The sequence below is a fragment of the Phocoena sinus genome, chromosome 3 (assembly GCF_008692025.1).
Source record: "Phocoena sinus isolate mPhoSin1 chromosome 3, mPhoSin1.pri, whole genome shotgun sequence".
Lineage (NCBI taxonomy): Eukaryota > Metazoa > Chordata > Mammalia > Artiodactyla > Phocoenidae > Phocoena > Phocoena sinus.
The window spans coordinates 141,611,493-141,631,181 of NC_045765.1; the positions used below are offsets into that span (position 1 = coordinate 141,611,493).

The window sequence follows — 19,689 nt, forward strand, 5'->3', positions numbered from 1 at the left end:
ATGTATGAAATTTAGAGTTCTATTAACATAATATGAGCCTGTATCTTTGTATTTGTGATAGCTCATCCTTGTTGAAAGTAGATGAGATAAAAGTTAGCTATAAGTATATATTAGAAAATGAATAATTCATGAGTAAAACCTTTTAGCATTATATCTGTGGATAATCTGTAACATAAAATAATCAATTTTTCAAAATATTATGGTTCATTTTAGGCAAACACAATTCTTCCTCATTCACATAGCCATCATTTGCACTGCCTGCCAACCCTAATGAATATGGCTGCATCCTTTGATATCCCTAAGGAAAAGAGACTGTAAGTATCAGAGCTCTAGCAAAGCTTGTGCCTATATATTTAATACCCACTTAGATGACCTTATATTCTTTATAAGGAAGTAGTATATATAGGTTATGCCTGGGAATTATTTAGGGAAGCCTTTGGATAAGAGGAAAATTAACAGTTTTTAAAAATAATTTGTATTTTAGGCTACAGAGTATTTTACTTTAGTAAAATCAACCTTTTCTAGCATGTTTCTGGACAAGGACATAAACTTTCTACCAGATCAGTAAAAATATTGGGATTGAGAGTTTTTTGGACTGTTTTATGTTTTGAGCAACAGTTCAGTCTCTTTTTCAATGTCTGAATTATTTCAAATTAAAGCACAAAGACTAACAGTGTATTCTTTTGTATGTGTGGTTAAAAATGTTGGAAAAAGAAAGTTGGAATTTATATATTTAGGCTTCATTATTTTTTTGTAATGTTTTGAAATGTAGTTCATTAGCTATTCAGAACTAGGAATTTTTGTTAAGTTATAATATATTTCTCAAAAGTTTAGTTAGCTTTATTAATTCAAAAGTACACATAAGGGCCTCACTATAAATAAATAATACTCTTTTTATTAGCTTTAAATCTGTCAGTGAAAATACTATTATTTAACAGACTGAAGTTGTATTATAAACTGAGGGCATTAAGGACCATCAGTTCTGACTCTTAAGCTAACATCGGTAGTGGTGGCATTCAACTTTTATTTTAGTAGTTTCTTGATGGGAAAATGTACTTTCCCAAAGCCTGGTAGACCTGAACTCTCTGGGTCAGATTATGGCCATGTTATTTAGTGTTCATCAGGAATTCAAATTTACCTTCAAAATTCCAGTAATAATCTAAGAATGATTTTTTTAGCTCGGTATGCTGTTTACTGATAAGTACTTGCTAATCTGGACACATCCTAAGGTTTTTAAATTTTAAATCTGATTTGTATTTACCAGAATTTCTTAAGTTGAGACTTGATTGCTACCAAATTCTAGAAAACTGTATTTTATGCACCACAAAAAGGGAATTTAAAATAATTTCTAGAGACTTCCTGGTGGCACAGTGGTTAAGAATCCACCTGCCAATGCAGGAGACACGGGTTCGATCCCTGGTCCGGGAAGATCCCACATGCCACGGAGCAACTAAGCCCATGCACTTCGACTACTGAGCCTGCTCTCTAGAGCCCAGAAGCCACAACTACTCAGCCCGCATGCTGCAACTACTGAAGCCCGTGCACTTAGAGCCCATGCTCTAAGGGAAGCCACAGCAGTAAGAGGCCTGTGCACCGTAATGAGCAGTAGCCCTCACTCGCTGCAACTAGAGAATGCCCGTGCACAGCAACGAAGACCCAACACAGCCAAAATAAATAAATAATTAATTTTCAAAATAAAATAATTTTTAAAAGGATCCCATTTACAGTTGCAGATTAGTGGGGAAAATAGAGAATGTTCAGTTGATACTGGAATCATTGGTTATCCAACCTCATATCACAAACAAAAATCAGTTTCATATGGATTAAGGACTTAAATGTGAAAAGCAGAGTTTTAAAACTTTAATAAGAAAGTAAGGTCACTAGGTTCTGACCTTGAGGAAGGAGTTCTTAAAACTAACATACCGAAAGTACCCACCACCATAGAAGAAAAGATTAGTAAGTACGTTTTGTTGAATCTAAATAATTAGTGTTTCTTCATACAAATCAGCAGTGTTCTTGTTGTTTTTCTTTGTGGTTCCAAATTTGGTTAAATAATTTACTTTTTAGTAACACTCTCTAGCATAGATTTATGTAAGTTTTAATAGAATAATTTACCAAAGTGGTCTCTTTAAAATTACGCTAGCCTTGTATTAATTGTACTAATTTTTTTCTCATTAGGCGAGCCAGTGCAGCCTTGAACTGTTTAAAACGCTTCCATGAAATGAAGAAACGAGGACCTAAGCCTTATAGCCTTCATTTAGATCACATTATTCAGAAAGCAATTGCAACACACCAGAAACGGGATCAATATCTCCGAGTTCAGAAAGATATATTTGTTCTTAAGGTACTGATGTGAAGATGCAATTTTCAATTTAATTTCCTAATTCTTAACCACTGTATTTTAGTAGGCATACATGCTTGAGTTTGCAGTTTTATTCATGCATATGGATTTTCAGAAGGCTTCTAAGTTTTATAATGACTAGGCAGTGGAGCTGAGTTTTTTTTTTTTTTTTTTTTTTTTTTTTTTATGCGTTACGCGGGCCTCTCACTGTTGTGGCCTCTCCCGTTGCGGAGGACAGGCTCCGGACGCGCAGGCTCAGCGGCCATGGCTCACGGGCCCAGCCGCTCCGCGGCATGTGGGATCTTCCCAGACCGGGGCACGAACCCGTGTCCCCTGCATCGGCAGGCGGACTCTCAACCACTGCGCCACCAGGGAAGCCCTGGAGCTGAGTTTTTATAACTTTTTCAAGTTAGAAAATCTTGATAATCTTCCTTAAATGAAAAACCTTCCATTTTGTTTTTAATATTTGAAGTTAGTTTTTTGACGTGAGGCCAATTTGTCTTAATTTTTCATATTTCTGGTGATTTTAGGATACAGAGGAAGCTCTTTTAATGAACCTTAGAGATAGCCAAGTCCTTCAACATAAAGAGAATCTTGAATGGAATTGGAATCTTATAGGGACCATTCTTAAGGTATGATAGGATACATCTTGGTGATGGCTTGATTGTTTTCATTTTCTTATTCATTGTACTTCATCATAATTATATGTTTAGGAATTGATAAATACATAATATAACGTATTATGTTTTTCTAGTGGCCAAATGTAAATCTAAGAAACTATAAAGATGAACAGTTGCACAGGTATGTAAGAACTGTTTTGCATTTAAAGAAGTTAGATTTGAATTATATTATGCCTGATACCTACTAAAAGTAATAATTGATATTTTAAAGATACATACATACATTTTAATAGTTGGTATTCAGTAGGTACATATATATATTTTTTATACATAGTTTGTATTTTACAACCAAAAAGCATCAGCGAATTCTTTTTCTGGTTATTTACATTCTGGTTTTAGTTTTGGAACAAAGAAATACTTGAGATTAAAGTTTCTCAAGTCGAGGAATATCAGCCGTGTACTTATCTTAGCCCTAATGTATGAGAATGACTTAAGGGCATAGTGTTTCCCTTTCAAAATGATGGCCATTTAAAATATTCCAATTCTACTTTCTTTTGAATCTGACTTTGAAGGGTTATTCATTCTTCTTTGTTTTTACACTCCTTGTAACCAACCACACCTTCCATAAAACATGCTAATGTTTATAGCATATACAGTACTTCAGGGTATTGTGCTCTTTTCTAGTACCCCATGCATTTTTACTCCTTCTGAGTTTAGACTAACCAACCACCAGTGTTGATCTCATTGGATAAGAGGGGCTTTACTTCATGTTTTTGAGAAGTTCATATCATTGGCATTATAATTGATTGAATTCATCTACTCAGTGATATTTAACTTAATATCTGTATTAAGTTTTGAGAAATATATAGAACATAAGAATTACATTGGGGTAAAGAAGCATAGCACTAACTTTTCAGACTCCTTGAGAACAGAGGTGACGTCTCATTCAACTTTGTTTCTCCAACTCCTGGATCTGGCACCTTTATTAGATTGGATTGTAGTGCTCGAAATTAAATTGAACTAAATTCCATGGAAGCTTAGAAGATAATGTTGAAAATTATAACATTGAAATATAATCCATTGCTTTATAAATTCAGTTGCTTAAATTTTACCTGGAACTTTTATGGTTGACTTTTTTGCCTAATTGTGAAAAACTGATAAAATCATAGTGTGGTAACATTTGCTTACAGTTTAGTATAAGATTATTTTATAGAGCCATGGGACAAAGTTCTTGATAAAGTACAGTAGAAAAGAATTTATATACTCTGGATTAAAAGAGAGTTGAAAAGAAAAAAAGACCTGATAGTAAAATAAAATGTGTGCATTTCAAAAGAAAAAAAAAAAAGAATGAAAATTTATATCCAGGTGGCTTCCTCATATTTCTCCAGCTGTATCTTCTAGCTATGTTATATATGCATTTTTCCTGCTAGCATCTTTCTTCTCCACTATTTATGTCAGGCATCTCACCATAAAATTCTTATTTCACAAAGATCTTTTTATAATGAAGGGGATTTTTTGTTGTTTTTTATGGTTGGTTTGTGTGTGGAATGTACCAAATGTGTTTATTAAGTTTCTTGCCATTTAGCTCAATGGTTTAAACCCAAAACATATTCAAAACCTTATTACATCATAAGTTGTGGTTAAGATTCTAAAAGAATTATTTGGTTTATTACTTTGTTGCTGATTTTTTATTTTGATCTTAGGTTTGTACGAAGACTACTTTATTTTTACAAGCCCAGCAGTAAATTATATGCCAATCTGGATCTGGATTTTGCCAAGTCCAAGCAGCTCACCGTTGTGGGTTGCCAGTTTACAGAATTTCTTCTTGAGTCTGAAGAGGTAATAAGCACTTTGTATATTTTCCAGAGTAAACGTTTTTCACTGAATTTGCCCCCTTCCTTTTATTTCTGAAGAGGCATAAGCTATATTTAGAAACATCGAGAATGAGACCAAACCTAGATTTTTATCCTGACTTAGTCACTAGCTATTTATGTGACTTTGGACAATTAATTTACCTTCTAGAAGACCTGGTTTTCTCCTTGTAAGATGGAAAATAATACCATCTCATGCAGCACTGTGTTGAATGGGATTAAAAACAACAGATACTCAGTGATTGATATCTGTTATTAGTAACTTCATCATTATCATTAAATTTTTTGGACTTTATTAGAGTTGATTTTTCTAATTGTAGGCACTAAGTCCTTTTCTAGCAATATCATAATGTATTTGCTTTCAGGATGGGCAAGGATACTTAGAAGATCTAGTAAAGGATATTGTTCAGTGGCTCAATGCCTCATCTGGCATGAAACCTGAAAGAAGTCTTCAAAATAATGGTTTATTGACTACTCTTAGTCAACACTACTTTTTATTTATTGGAACACTTTCTTGCCACCCTCATGGAGTCAAAATGCTGGAAAAATGCAGTGTATTTCAATGGTGAGCATTCCTAAATTCTGTTTCAGTATATACCTAAACTATTTTTAATGTGATCAGAAAGGGCATGCTTTGTAGTCTGTGTACCTGTGTTTGGTAAGTTTTTATTAAAATACAAAAAATATTTAATTAGAGATGTCTTGATGCTCTACTCCGATGCTTTTTTTTAAAATGTGATATTTATTAAGTGCTTTCTTTTAGAAATGCTTGTTTATTAGGGATTTAAAAATATTTGTTGAATTAATGAATCAATACAGTAATTTCTAGTAACCTTCATTATTTTCAATCCTTATTTTAGTTTACTTAACCTTTGCTCCTTGAAAAACCAAGATCACTTGCTGAAACTGACTGTTTCGAGCTTGGACTATAGCAGAGATGGATTGGCTAGGGTCATACTTTCCAAAATCTTAACAGCAGCCACTGATGTGAGTATAACATAGGCAATAAAACTATATATTTCATAACCAGTTAATTCAGTATTTTATAAATTTTGGCATTATAAATTCTAAGACTATGGGATGGAAGTTTAGTTTACTTTAAAATTTTAGTTCCTCCAAAGAACTCGATACAGTACACATATTTTTATATAAAGGGAAAGAAGCAGCTAGATTGAAACAGAAGTATTTTACTTTACTCGGAATAAAAAAATATTCATATCAAGGGCTATACCATCAATTCCAGTCTTTCTGCCCTTTTCAAGTAGCAGAACTGTCCCAAAACAAAGTCGAATAGACTGTCCATAGTGAAGTTTGGGTGGTGGTTTTTTTCTTTCTTTTTTTTTTTTTTAATGTTCTTATTTATCTTTATAGGCCTGCAGGCTGTATGCAACAAAACATTTAAGAGTATTATTGAGAGCTAATGTTGAATTCTTCAATAATTGGGGAATTGAATTACTAGTGACCCAGCTGCATGATAAAAACAAAACGATTTCTTCTGAAGCTCTTGATATTCTCGATGAAGCATGTGAAGACAAGGTAAAGTTTCATTATTTTATAATAAAACCCTTAGACATGAATTTTTATTAAAACATTCAAATTTGATAGAAAATTATGTGAAATTATAATTTATATAATATAGTGGTTTTAGAAATAGAGAATTTACTATCTTCATGCAGTTATTAATTTGCCTGATAATTATTTCTTTTAGGCCAATCTCCATGCTCTTATTCAGATGAAGCCAGCTTTATCTCACCTTGGGGACAAGGGTTTGCTTCTCCTCCTGAGGTAAATTTGAAGAAAATTTTTCTTATAGTTATGTTTTCTGTTGTGTTCTCTCTGGCAGTGTGTATTAAAGCTGGATTCAAATCTGTAAAGGAAGCACTCTAAAGAGTTTAGCTGTTAACTTCTGAAAGAGGCCTATTTTAGAATATTGGACATCCTTTACTACTGAAACTCTGTCTTTTCATTGTTTTTCTTAATGTTTCTTTTACATTTCCATGTGTCCTCATTCTTTTCATGACATTTTCTTTACTGTGGTTGGATTCATGTGTTTTTGCAAAGATTATGAAAATTTATTTGTATTTGAAATTACAATGAATAAAAATTGACCTTTTAGTTTTAGGAAGGAGCTGTTCTTAAAGTCTTTTACCTCCTTAAACATATTTTGTTTGAGATGTTTTAGCTCCTTAAACATTTTTTGTGAGACTTAATGTTAAAGTATTGCCTGTTTTAATTTACAGATTTCTCTCCATTCCAAAAGGGTTTTCCTATTTGAATGAAAGGGGTTATGTAGCAAAACAGTTGGAAAAGTGGCACAAGGTAACTTACTATTGAATAAGTTTCAATTTGTATCTTTTTATCTTGGGAAATAGATTGTGAATTTAGAGGATTTTTAAAATATTGTCAGTATTTTGAAACTAAAAAAGTTAAATATTTAAACATTCATGTGAAGTCAAGTCTTAAAATTCTGTATAATTATTTGTATTTATATTTGTCCACTTTTTAAACTATAGTTATTTTAGAGAGAACTATTGATTTTGTGTAAATTCTGTTGAAATTTTGCTTTCAATTTAATTGATATAATCTATTGGTATCGTTTGTCAACCCTACTTACCATCATTTCTTTTATTCTTGGGTTCCTTTCACACCCCTTTTAAGCTGAAACTAAAACAATTTTCCTAAATGAAGATTAAAAAACAGTTCTACCAAGCAGATATAATCATCTAATTAAACTTCATTTTAAGGTGTACTTTTCATAAATCTGAGAGCAAACTTCTTGCTGTTGTATATAATAGGGAAATCTAGGAAGAAGGGAGTAGTTTGAAGGTATTAGTTAACTTCCTAGCTTTTCTTTAGGTGGTCATCACTGTGACTTCAGTTTCATTTGACGCATTGTAAATTGTCAAAGCATCTTAGAAACTCATGGATTAATCAATCCTAATGTAAATGATTTTCAGATTTTCCATTATTTCAGATCATTATTTATATTGTCTATATTGAACCATGTTTCATAAGATATTCTCATTTTTAAAAAATACTATAGCTATAGTTATAGTTACCAGAGGTGGGGTGTGGGGAGAGAGGGAATTGGATGAAGGCAGTCAAATGATACAAACTTCCAGTTATAAATAAGTACTAGGGATATAATGTACATAATAAATATAATTAACACAGCTGTATGTTATATATGAAAGTTGTCGAGAGAGTAAATCCTAGGAGTTCTTATCACAAGGGAAAATTTTTTTTTATTTCTTTAATTTTGTATCTGTATGAGATGATGGATGTTCACTAAACTTATTTTGATGATCCTTTCACGATGTGTGTAAGTCACATCATTATGCTTTACTCCTTAGACTTATACCGTGCTGTATGTCAATTACATCTCAATAAAATTGGAAGAAAAAAAGGGAAGAAAATACTATAACTATAAAGTGTACAACTTCAGGCCTGAAGTCTTTCAGTAATTGGTGAATTAGAAAACTAAAATAAAGATGTGATAGTTTTGAACTTCCCTGGTGGTCCAGTGGTTAAGAATCCATCTGTCAATGCAGGGGACATGGGTTCGATCCCTGGTCCGTGAAGAGCCCACATGCTGTGGGGCAACTAGGCCCATGCGCCACAACTACTGAGCCCGCACGCCACAACTACTGAAGCTTGTGCACTCTGGGGCCCGCGTGCTGCAACTACTGAAGCCTGCATGCCTAGAGCCTATCCTTCTCACCGTAATGAGAAGCCCCGCACACTGCAATGAAGAGTAGCCCCCGCTGGCTACAACTAGAGAAGGCCCACGTGCAGCAGTGAAGCTCAGTGCAGCCAAAAAAAAAAAAGAGAGAGATATGATAGTTTTATTTTCTAAATAGAAGATGTTTAAACTAGTTACCGTAATAAGATTGGTCACTTTATTATACAAATTATATTAGGAAATTGCTTAGCAAATCTGGTACAGCACTTTCAGAGAGTAGGTACAAAATATTAACTGATATAACAAAATCATGTGTCGTGTATAAGGAAACAGAAGAAGGGTTAATGATTCCGCCTCAGGGATTAGCAAAAAAAATGTTGGGCTGAGGAGAGGATGTGATATTTGAAGTGGTCTTGAGGAGTAAATAGTCAAATTGGAAGAAGGATGTTCAAGGATGAGGGGGCAGAACAATAAATCTGTATAGGTTATTGAAACTTCACAGACTTGTGAGGAAAGCCATATTCCAGTGCGGTTGGGGCTAGGATAAGTGGGGTGTGGCAAGATGAGGATGGAATGGTGAATTAGAACTAGATTGAATTAGAATTAGAACTAGGCTTTTATAAGCCACATTATGTCATACTAAGGGATTTCAATTTTGTAGGAAGTAGGGGGAATCTTTACAAGTGTAAAGAATATTCATAGTCAGAACTATACTTTAGAAAAAGATCACAGTGTAGTAGCAGAAGTATGGTCATCAAGGTAAAGAAATCTAGGAATACTGAGACCAGTTTAGAAGCAAAATTGATAAGAGCATGGACTTTAGTGGTGGTTAGGTTCCATAGTCAGGGACACATTTTCTGGACATTTTTGAAATAAGATGGACAGGATTTGTGAACTGATTGGATGTAATGAATGAGGGGTCCCACTTGACCCTTAAGGTTTCTGATTTGAATGACTGAATACATAATGGCTTACCATTAAAAGATTGTGATTACAAAAGGTGGTTTGCAGCAATGAGGATAATGAATTTTGAATAAGTTGAACTGGTATTGCCTGTTGTATGGCAAGTGAGAGTATCCAGAAAATATTTGGAAATGTGCATCTGGAGCTCAGATATGAGCTGAAGATAGAAGTTTGGGAGTTGTCAGTGAATAGTAGTAGTTGAAATTTGAATTGAGTGAGATCACCAAGGAAAATGTAAAGAACAAAGAAATAAAACTGGAAATTGCTCCCTAGAGAACACTCTGCTTTTTTTTTTTTTATCTTTATGCTTTCTTTAATATATAACTTTATTTATTTTTAATTTTTGGCTGCATTGGGTCTTCACTGTTGTGTGCAGCTTTTCTCTAGTTGCAGAGAGCGGGGGCTACTTTTCGTTGCAGTGCGCGGGCTTCTCATTGTGGCGGCTTCTCTTGTTGCAGAGCATGGGCTTTAGGTGTGCGGGCTTCAGTAGTTGTGGTACACGGGCTCAGTAGTTGTGGCTCACGGGCTCTAGAGCACAGGCTCAGTAGTTGTGGCGCACAGGCTTAGTTGCTCTGCAGCATGTGGGATCATGCCAGACCGGGGCTCGAACTCGTGTCAGGTGGATTCTTAACCACTGTGCCACCAGGGAAGCACAAACACTCTGCCTTCATGAGGGGAATAAAAGGACAGGGACATTGAGGAAAAAATTATCAGCATGGCTTCACTAAAGGATGCTTCAGGAAGGAGAGGCCAGTGGTATATATTCTTGAGAGAGGTCAGGTAAGGTGAACACTAGAAAAAAAGCCTGTTGAAGTTGACCAGTCATTGGTGAATCTTGCTAGTGCAATTTCAGTAACAAGTTATAAACAGATGCTGAATTGCAGTTAGTTAGGCAGTAAATGCGAGATGTAAAAATAAAGACAGTATAGTCTACTCTCTCAAATTAGAGAAAGGGAGAAAGGGAGGGGAACTAACTTAGTGATTGCCTACAGTTAAACTTAGTGCCTTTCAAGTATTACCTCACTTAATCCTCACAGCAACCCTGTGAAGTGTTTTTGTATTATTTCTATGTTGTGAATGAAAATGTGGAAGCTAAGATGAGTAAACTAATTTATCCTAGGTCACAGAGCTTGAAAATAACAGAGCAGGGGCACTTTTTGATTCCAAAGCCCATGCTCTTTCCACTATATTTGATTTCCTCCCAGTAGCTTGCAGCATGCCAAGATGAAGTTGAGACTGTCGCTTTTTCTAGGTAATAAAGCATCCAGGCCTGAATAATATTGAAAATTCACTCATTCAATTTAAAACTTTCATCCCTAGCCCAGGCTTGGTATAGACTTAGAAACCTGCAATGGAGGGAGGATATGGTTCGTTTCATCACTCTGTTATTTATCTCCTCTCCATTTACCAGGTGCAAATTTGGAGCCTCTCCAGCTTTAGAGCAGGAGGAGGAGGGGGTACAGGGTCATGGACAGTCTTACTCAACTGATGCAACTGTTATCTGGGGTTGTTAGCTTTGAGCGGGGCAGATTTCAGATGTTGATTCTTTTACTCGAGGGTTATGTTCATGAATTCCTCGAAGACCTCATTCTGGGGATCTCTCATTTGCAGTTCCCTTGACTGGATCAATGGCTCCTCTGGCTGCCTACTTACAATACCTCCTAGTAGCTAGAGGTTCACCCTCATTTGGGGTCTTCTTGCTCCTCCAGTAGGTCCTTTTTGGGCAAAATCCTCAAGATGATCCACATCAGAAACTCAGTGCATTTCATAGCTATAAACCATACCCCTCAACTTTGCTAGTGTTTTCCACATGGATGCCACTGGTCAAAAGACTAACCAAGCAATACCATGTGAATGTAACTATTCCTGCATAAAGCTCAAAATACTTTCCTTAATTAGAATTTTTGTACTGAGATGTTCATGTATAGGGAGATTATGGTAGTATAGTATATAGAGTAATATAGTGGTTGTAGTAGCAGTAGTAGAAATTTGGTATGCTGATAATGTAATTAAAATCTTGTATTACTTTTGCAAAGTAAAGAAGCTAAAAGAAAAGCAGGAAAAGTAAGTTTTTAGAGTCTCTAAGTAGGGAGTTAAGGTAACCCACCAAATTTAAGTAGTCTAAAATGGTTTAAAATGAAAAATGTCTCCTTGCCCCCTTTTTCTATCTTTTCTGAAGATAATGTCTGTTAATATTTTGTATGCACTGAAAGATGTTTTATACATCTATAAGTATATATTCTTCATATAAAAATACAAATGAATCCATTCACAGCTGTAAATAAAATTGTATTTAATTTTTTTGTTTAGCAGTGTATCTAAGAGATCTTTTCAGAGCTGTGCATTTAGAGCTGTCTAATTCTCTTTAATGGCTGCATAGTAAATTATAGCAATGTACCCTAATTTTTATAATCACACCTGTATTATGGGCATTTAGACTGTTTCCAACTTTTTTAGTTTTGTAAACAGTGTTTGCTGGATATTCTTGCATGTATATCTTTGCATACTTGTGCAGGTATATCTTTTGAACAAATTTCTAAAGTATAATTGTTGAGTCAGAAAGTATGTGAATGTAAAGTTTTGATAAATACTGCCAAATTGCTTTTCAGAGTTTCTACCAATTCCTTCTAAACAGTTTAAAGTGGAGATCTTTGCAATAAAGATGGTGGTGTGATTGACTGTCTCGGTTTAAAGAATTTAACTAGAAAATTTCCAAGTTTTAGTTGGAAGTATTTTTTACATTTGACCTAATTTAAAGGGAGAGAGATTGTTTCTTACCAAACGGTGCTAAAATGGTAGAACTCAGTTAATTTCCTTTTAAAATTTCTGGTGAATATCTTCAGGGTTTAATATTAAGAAGCTAGTTTTGGGACTTCCCTGGTGGCACAGTGGTTAAGAATCTGCCTGCCAATGCAGGGGACACGGGTTTGAGCCCTGGTCTGGGAATATTCCACATGCCGTGGAGCAACTAAGCCCGTGCACCACAACTGCTGAGCCTGTGCTTTAGAGCCTGTGAGCCACAACTACCGAGGCTGCATGTCACACCTACTGAGGCCGCATGCCACAACTACGGAAGCCCTCACAACTAGAGCCCCTGCTCTGCAACAAGAGAAGCCACGGCAATGAGAAGCCTGCGCACTGCAACGACGAGTAGTCCCCACTCGCCACAACTAGAGAAAGCCTGTGTACAGCAACGAAAACCCAACACAGCCAAAAATAAATAAACAAACAAATAAATAAAAAGCTGTTATTTTTATTTTTTAATGGGGACAGGAATTCAAATATGACAAAAAAATTTTTAGCTTACTTGTATGGACCCTAAAATATTAATTGAAAATGAGGAAAAGCGTATAAGCAGAAAGCTTATAGGTATGGATGTGATAGAACATTTGCATTCATAATACCTTGTTCTATCTACTCTTTTCAAAAATTTCTTAAATTTCCTGAACAGATGTTCATTTTTCTCATATTTATGCTTCCAAAGATTTGTTAGGTACCTAACATATTAGAAATTTAGTGAATGTTGTTATGATATATATAATTAAAACAATATTATCTTCTAGGAATATAATTCAAAATATGTTGACTTAATTGAAGAACAACTTAATGAAGCACTTACTACTTACCGAAAGCCAATTGATGGTGACAACTATGTTCGTCGGAGTAACCAAAGGTATATAGTCCAGTTAATGGAATAATTTATTGCTAGTCCTCAAACATAAAATTTAAAATCAAATTATTGTAAATCATTACTTTTTAAAGTTTTCTGAGTTGTTATTTTGTTTCTTACACTGACATAGGAAAAGTCTTTTTAAAGCACAGCATTGAATGTTCAAAAATTCAGTGGCATTCATAACTTGAATACCCTGACTAATATAGCATAGTGTTCAGATCCCTCCATGTCCTTACCCTAGTGTGTATTTCTTGTCTTAGTTCTCTTAGCATTACTAAGAGACCAGCTAAACTATTATTTTTCTAGAGGAATTCTCATGCCTTTCCACCTCCGTATTTTTATTTATGCTGAGTGATTATGTCTAATTTTGTTTATCTAGTACTTTATTATAAGTCATTTTTTAAAATTAGCTTATTTAGAATGAACCAATAGGTATATCAATCATTTTTATTATACTAGATTACAGCGTCCTCACGTCTACCTACCTGTACACCTTTACGGACAACTGGTACACCACAAAACAGGCTGTCATTTGTTGGAAGTACAGGTAAAAACATAATTTGCTTATTTTAAATAGCTACAGTAGTAGAAAAAACTTAGTATTGCTAAAGTATTATCTTTTCAAAAACTTCTCAAAAGCCTTCAGAAAGTCAGTGGCATAGTTGCTTTTAAAGCCATCCATCTTGTAATTGACTTAGCATTCTTTGTTTGCAGTGCTTAGAGATATTACTGGCATGCATGCATTTCCCTGACTTGCATATGACTATTTGCATAGCTAATTTGTTATGTAGAGTAAGTAATCCAGTGAAGGTCTGAGTTCTTTCCTTTCTAGTTCATTGGGGAAGTTCATCTCCTTAGTGAAAACATACTGAAAAACTGAGTTTCTTCATTCCTCTTGTTGGGAAGTTAAACTGAACCTGAAACATATTCAGTTACCTTTGGTGAGCAAAAACAAAGTATCAGTTGCTGTTTGTTAGTGCCTCACTGTTTTCATATATTTCATGTAATGTAAGGCTTAGACAAGCAGTTGTTCTTTTGAGTATAGTATGCACGCCAGATTTTGGCTGGGAATATGTCTTGCTACTAGGTGTTTTCAATAAATGTAACCCTTATTTTAAGAATGGTATTTGTATTTGTGTTTCTGAACAATAGTAACCTAGCAGTTTAGTTCCTTTTCATATCAGTGTTCATTTCAGGAGCAAAAGTTTTGCATAAATATACTCCACAGTTTCATGTATTTTTATATTGTCTGTGAAGACTATTGAGACTATATATTTTTTTAATTCACTGAAAATTTAAATGATTTTCTCAGTATCATTACCTACATAGTATGATAAAGTCTAGGTGTTAATTTGTTATTTTCTATCCAAAAGAAATAATGATCGTTAATGGCTAACATTTTTCTAATACTAAGTCCCAAGTACTTTGTTACACTTATGTAATAATTCATTAAATCATTAAACTTTATGAAACAGAGTTTAGGAAATCAAGACATGGGGAGATTAAGTAACTTGCTCAAGGCCACTTAGCTAATAAGTTCTAACTCTAGTATATGAATTCAGAGCCCATGTCCTAATGCTGCTTCTTAAGAAATTCGACATAAAATTATTTTAGGATTTTAAATATGCAGAAATTATTAAATACAAACCTTAAATTGGTTTTAAGATACAATAAGAAAATATGTTAAAGACATACTGTTAATCATATGGTATTTTTTTCCTCTCTCCAGAATATTATTACAGAACTCTGTCACAGTGTCCGCACACCAGATTTGGATAAATGGGAAGAAATTAAAAAACTGAAAGCATCTCTATGGGCCTTGGTTTGTAATAAACACTTCTGTAAGATCTTCTTAATTTTTAGATTTTACTCATTTTCCTGTTAATATTAAATAAATAAAAATAATTTTATTTGGAACGTGTTCTTAGTATTCTAAAGCAAAGATTGTTCCTGCCCATTTAAATATTATTTTATGTTGGAAAATAAATGATTAAACTGTTAGTTTTCTTGCTGAGACAGATGGAACTTTAATTCCTAAAGTTCCTTATGTGAGGTTTTTTTCACAGTTCTTTCTCTCTTATAGACGTGGTTAAATTTTTTGGTTTTTTGGGTAGCTTTCCAAATCTCTTGAAGGAGTTAGTCTTGTAAATATATTTGATATGTGATTTCTTTTCTTTTAGGGAAATATTGGCTCATCAAATTGGGGTCTCAATTTGCTACAGGAAGAAAATGTGATTCCAGATATACTAAAACTTGCAAAACAGTGTGAAGTTCTTTCCATCAGAGGGTGTGTCATTTAACTCACATCTTTCTGAAGTATATATTTTTGTTCACAGATGAGTATGAGGGAAGAGTATTTTATGATTGCAGTTTTTCAGTGCATCAGGTTAAACATCTTAAGGAACTCCTTGTTTATTAATATTATTGATATTTTATTCTTATCATTGTAATATTGACATTTACCTTGCAGATAAACAGAGTATAGTGTGTCCAAATAATCTAGTAGTGCAAATATTCCAAATTTATTTCATAAAAGCTAATGTATATATATTTTTTCCCTGATCACAATATGTTCTTTTAGATTTTTTCCTTGAATTAATATTTTTATTATGAAGGTTTTCATGTTATTTTTAATGGCTATTAAAGAAAGCGCAAATGTACATATAGCAAACTAATATTTTATGGTTGCTTTAAGAAATCTCAGTTTGGAATTATAAACTGTCATTACTGTATCTTTTACTTACAGGACCTGTGTATATGTGCTTGGGCTCATAGCCAAAACCAAACAAGGCTGTGATATTCTAAAATGTCACAACTGGGATGCTGTAAGGCACAGTCGCAAACATCTGTGGCCTGTGGTTCCAGATGATGTAGAACAACTCTGTAATGAACTCTCATCTGTTCCAAGCACTCTGAGTTTGAACTCAGAGTCAACCAGCTCTAGACATAATAGTGAAAGTGAATCTGCGCCATCAAGTGAGTATTGTGACAGGGTCATAATAAAGTTAGCCGAAACTAACACTTGTGATATCGAAATTTAAATGAATTTTACATTCTTAATTTACTTTTCTCTGAGATAATTTGGCAGTAATAGTGTCTTGGAGAATGCATATCTTTTCACAACAGGGAATATAGTTACCAGCCTACATTGTTCTCTCCCTTTGCTTTCTAAATAGGCCTTGGAAAAGGCTTATAGAGTTTACTTACAGAGTTAAATAATAAGCCATGTCCCAGAAGACCCATTCCCCTTTTTTGCAATTTCTAATAAGTAAATGTTTATTCATCTACTTTCTTCATTTACCTAATTCTTTTGTTCATTTTTCAGATATAGGGTTGTTGAACTAGAATATATTTAAGAGATATTATATTCATATACTCATCTTTGAAAGAAGAGCTAAATTTTAAAATTAGCGAAACTGTTAAAAGATGGAGTATCAAAAATCAATTAAATGAAAAATGGTTTGCGGTTTTAAGCCCTGTGCTAAATGCTACTAGGTGCAGAAAATTTTAGACACTTTTTTTTTTAAAGAAGATAGTGCAATATTTATCAAACCATATTTCACCAGATCTAAGATACCATAAATTATAATATGCACCACTGTTTAAGAAAAAAAAAAATGCTGCCTATTGCAAGATGCATGCTGATTTTAGAGATTTTAAGTGTGAAAAATGTGCATCTTAGAATTGGCAAAATATGGAAATACAGTGCAGTGTGCAAGTTTAAGATTTTATTTTGCCTTCTTTCAGAATATATTTGAAGTAATTTATAACTATTCAACAGAAAATTAAAAATAAAAATAGAATAAAATCCCATAGATGTCATTAGGCACCTGGATTGAGTCTTTTATTAGAGGCCCTGAATTTAGATGAGTTTCTTAGTTTCTAAGGCAAAGTGAGAAATAAATATAATTGGTTTAAACATGAATTTAAAATGTTGTGACTCGGTTCTTTGTAAGTATAGTTTGCTTAAGATTGGACATTCATTTCTTATAAGATTGATTTTTCTTGCCTGTTGTGATTTGAGGAATAAACCACCAGGAATCTGTACCAACTGAGTAAATATCCAGGGTCAAGTCTCCTTTTTGCCTTTAATTTTATCTTTAATATTTGGAGGGTTTGGAAACTCACTGAGATAACAGAAACTTTATGCAAGCTGTGACATAATGAGTTCTGTAGTTTTTCTTTGGAAATAACAGAAGATCATCTAATGACAAATTTTATATTTTATTCAAGGACAAATTCTGGGTCTCAAGGAAGCTCTTTTTATGTGGCTCAGCAGTCTAACTCTTTATTTTTGAAAAATTTTTCCCCAGGTGACTATTAAACAAAAATTTCCTGAATTATGTCACTAATAGTTACTATGATTATTTGTCCTTTTTTATCTGCTTTTATTAATCCTTTGATCATAGGTATGTTCATAATGGAAGATGACCGGTTTGGCAGCAGCTCTACTAGTACATTTTTCCTTGATATCAATGAAGATGCAGAGCCAGCATTTTATGATCGATCTGGACCTATGAAGGATAAAAATTCATTCCCTTTCTTTGCTTCTAGTAAACTTGTGAAGAATCGTATCTTAAATTCGCTTACTTTGCCTAATAAAAAACATCGTAGTAGCAGTGATCCAAAAGGAGGGAAACTGTCATCTGAAAATAAGACAAGCAACAGGCGGATCAGAACGCTTACAGAGCCCAGTGTTGACTTTAATCATAGTGATGATTTCACACCCATATCCACAGTACAGAAAACATTACAATTAGAAACTTCATTTGTTGGGAATAAGCACATTGAAGACACTGGTAGTACTCCAAGTATTGGAGAGAATGACTTAAAATTCACCAAGAGTCTTGGTACAGAGAATCACAGAGAAAACACAAGCCGAGAGAGATTAGTTGTAGAAAGTTCAGCGAGCTCACATATGAAGATACGTAGCCAAAGTTTTAATACAGACACTACAACAAGTGGCATAAGTTCGATGAGCTCAAGTCCTTCACGAGAGACAGTAGGTGTAGATGCTACGACTGTGGACACTGACTGTGGAAGTATGAGTACTGTGGTAAGTACTAAAACTGTTAAGACAAGCCACTATTTGACGCCACAGTCTAACCATCTCTCTCTCTCTAAATCAAACTCAGTGTCCCTGGTGCCTCCAGGTTCTTCTCATACACTTCCTAGAAGAGCACAGTCCCTTAAAGCACCCTCTATTGCTACAATTAAAAGTCTAGCAGACTGTAACTTTAGTTACACAAGTTCTAGAGATGCCTTTGGCTACGCTACACTGAAAAGATTACAGCAGCAAAGAATGCATCCATCCTTATCTCATTCTGAAGCTTTGGCGTCTCCAGCAAAAGATGTGCTGTTTACTGATACCATCACCATGAAAGCCAACAGCTTTGAGTCCAGGTTAACACCAAGCAGGTGAGCAAATATACATTTTAAAATGAACAATAATGTTTGCATTTTAACAGACTTAAATGTAAAGCATTAGCCAGGTTTTACATCTACGTAAACCTCAGAACTGACCTATTATAATTGTTTACTATAGTAGGCTATAAGCTCCTAGTTACCCGATATGATTTGAAATGGATTCTTGCAGCTGCGAGGGGGGAAAAGAAACTCCTTTAGGTCCTGAAAATAAACATATATGCTTTACAATGACACATAAGTCACAAGCTTTTTTTTATTTATTTCTCGCTTCTGCAAGGATCGATTTTAAAAAGAAGCATGTCGGGGGAATCAGGAGCTTAAGACCTACAATAACAAACAACCTTTTCAGGTAGGTCAATTTAAGGCTCCAAAAGTTGACTTTTTTTTTTTTTTTAAGATAACTGAAAATTTCAGTATAATTCTTTTCAGTTTAAGTAGCTGTGATTATTAAGTAGGAACCAAGTGAACATTAAATGAATTACTTGGCCCTCAGAATTCAGCAATAGCAGTTTGCCTGTGCTCAGGAGCATTTGGGAGATTTCTATGCCATATCTAAAGATTATATCAAGCTGGTCAAAGTAGTAGATTTTACCTATAAAAGATATGCAGTGTTAAATTTTATTGTTGCAAAAATTTCTATACCTTCCTTTTTTGTTGGACCAAATACTTCTAAAAACTTTCTTTAGTTTTAGATTGTTCATTTTCATTTATTAAATGGATTAGTATTTGTCAAGTACTGAGACTAGTGCCTAGCACATACTAAGCACTCAATGAAAGTTAGCTGTTATCATCATCATCATCATCACTATTATTATTGATAGTTATTTCTTTCATGTAATCCATTTGGCTCTTATATAACCAAATTCTTAAGTTTTTAAGCAATTTTGTTTCAGGAATGTTAACACATTTAGTAGAAGAGATCCCTTGTAGCAAATAATAAATTATATTCCCTTTGGTAGAATTTCATAAATTATGCAGTAATGTCTTATCTACCTGACAGCCTCATCCCTCCCAACAGCTCACTAGTATAAACCTATGCAGTGAACTTCACAGATTTTATTCAAAGGAAGTACCTCTGACCCACATTCATAGTTTGTTGATGTTTATTCTAA

The 19,689-nt window shown here is 34.0% G+C and overlaps 1 protein-coding gene across 5 annotated transcripts in view; it reads left to right on the forward strand.

Moving 5' to 3' along the window:
* RICTOR (RPTOR independent companion of MTOR complex 2) overlaps positions 1–19,689 on the forward strand; it is a 128,043-nt gene that overhangs the window by 89,768 nt on the left and 18,586 nt on the right. For 3 of the 5 annotated variants that reach the window (XM_032626312.1, XM_032626314.1, XM_032626316.1), the window contains 17 exons: positions 214–314; positions 2,179–2,344; positions 2,872–2,973; positions 3,096–3,142; positions 4,665–4,800; positions 5,198–5,397; positions 5,693–5,819; positions 6,204–6,368; positions 6,541–6,617; positions 7,073–7,151; positions 13,041–13,150; positions 13,610–13,697; positions 14,880–14,972; positions 15,331–15,437; positions 15,897–16,126; positions 17,560–18,568; positions 18,855–18,926. In XM_032626312.1, coding sequence (XP_032482203.1) covers positions 214–314; positions 2,179–2,344; positions 2,872–2,973; positions 3,096–3,142; positions 4,665–4,800; positions 5,198–5,397; positions 5,693–5,819; positions 6,204–6,368; positions 6,541–6,617; positions 7,073–7,151; positions 13,041–13,150; positions 13,610–13,697; positions 14,880–14,972; positions 15,331–15,437; positions 15,897–16,126; positions 17,560–18,568; positions 18,855–18,926 — 2,909 coding nt within the window. The remainder of the gene's footprint in view (positions 1–213; positions 315–2,178; positions 2,345–2,871; positions 2,974–3,095; positions 3,143–4,664; positions 4,801–5,197; positions 5,398–5,692; positions 5,820–6,203; positions 6,369–6,540; positions 6,618–7,072; positions 7,152–13,040; positions 13,151–13,609; positions 13,698–14,879; positions 14,973–15,330; positions 15,438–15,896; positions 16,127–17,559; positions 18,569–18,854; positions 18,927–19,689) is intronic. The other 2 variants (XM_032626313.1, XM_032626315.1) reach the window with 1 other exon arrangement.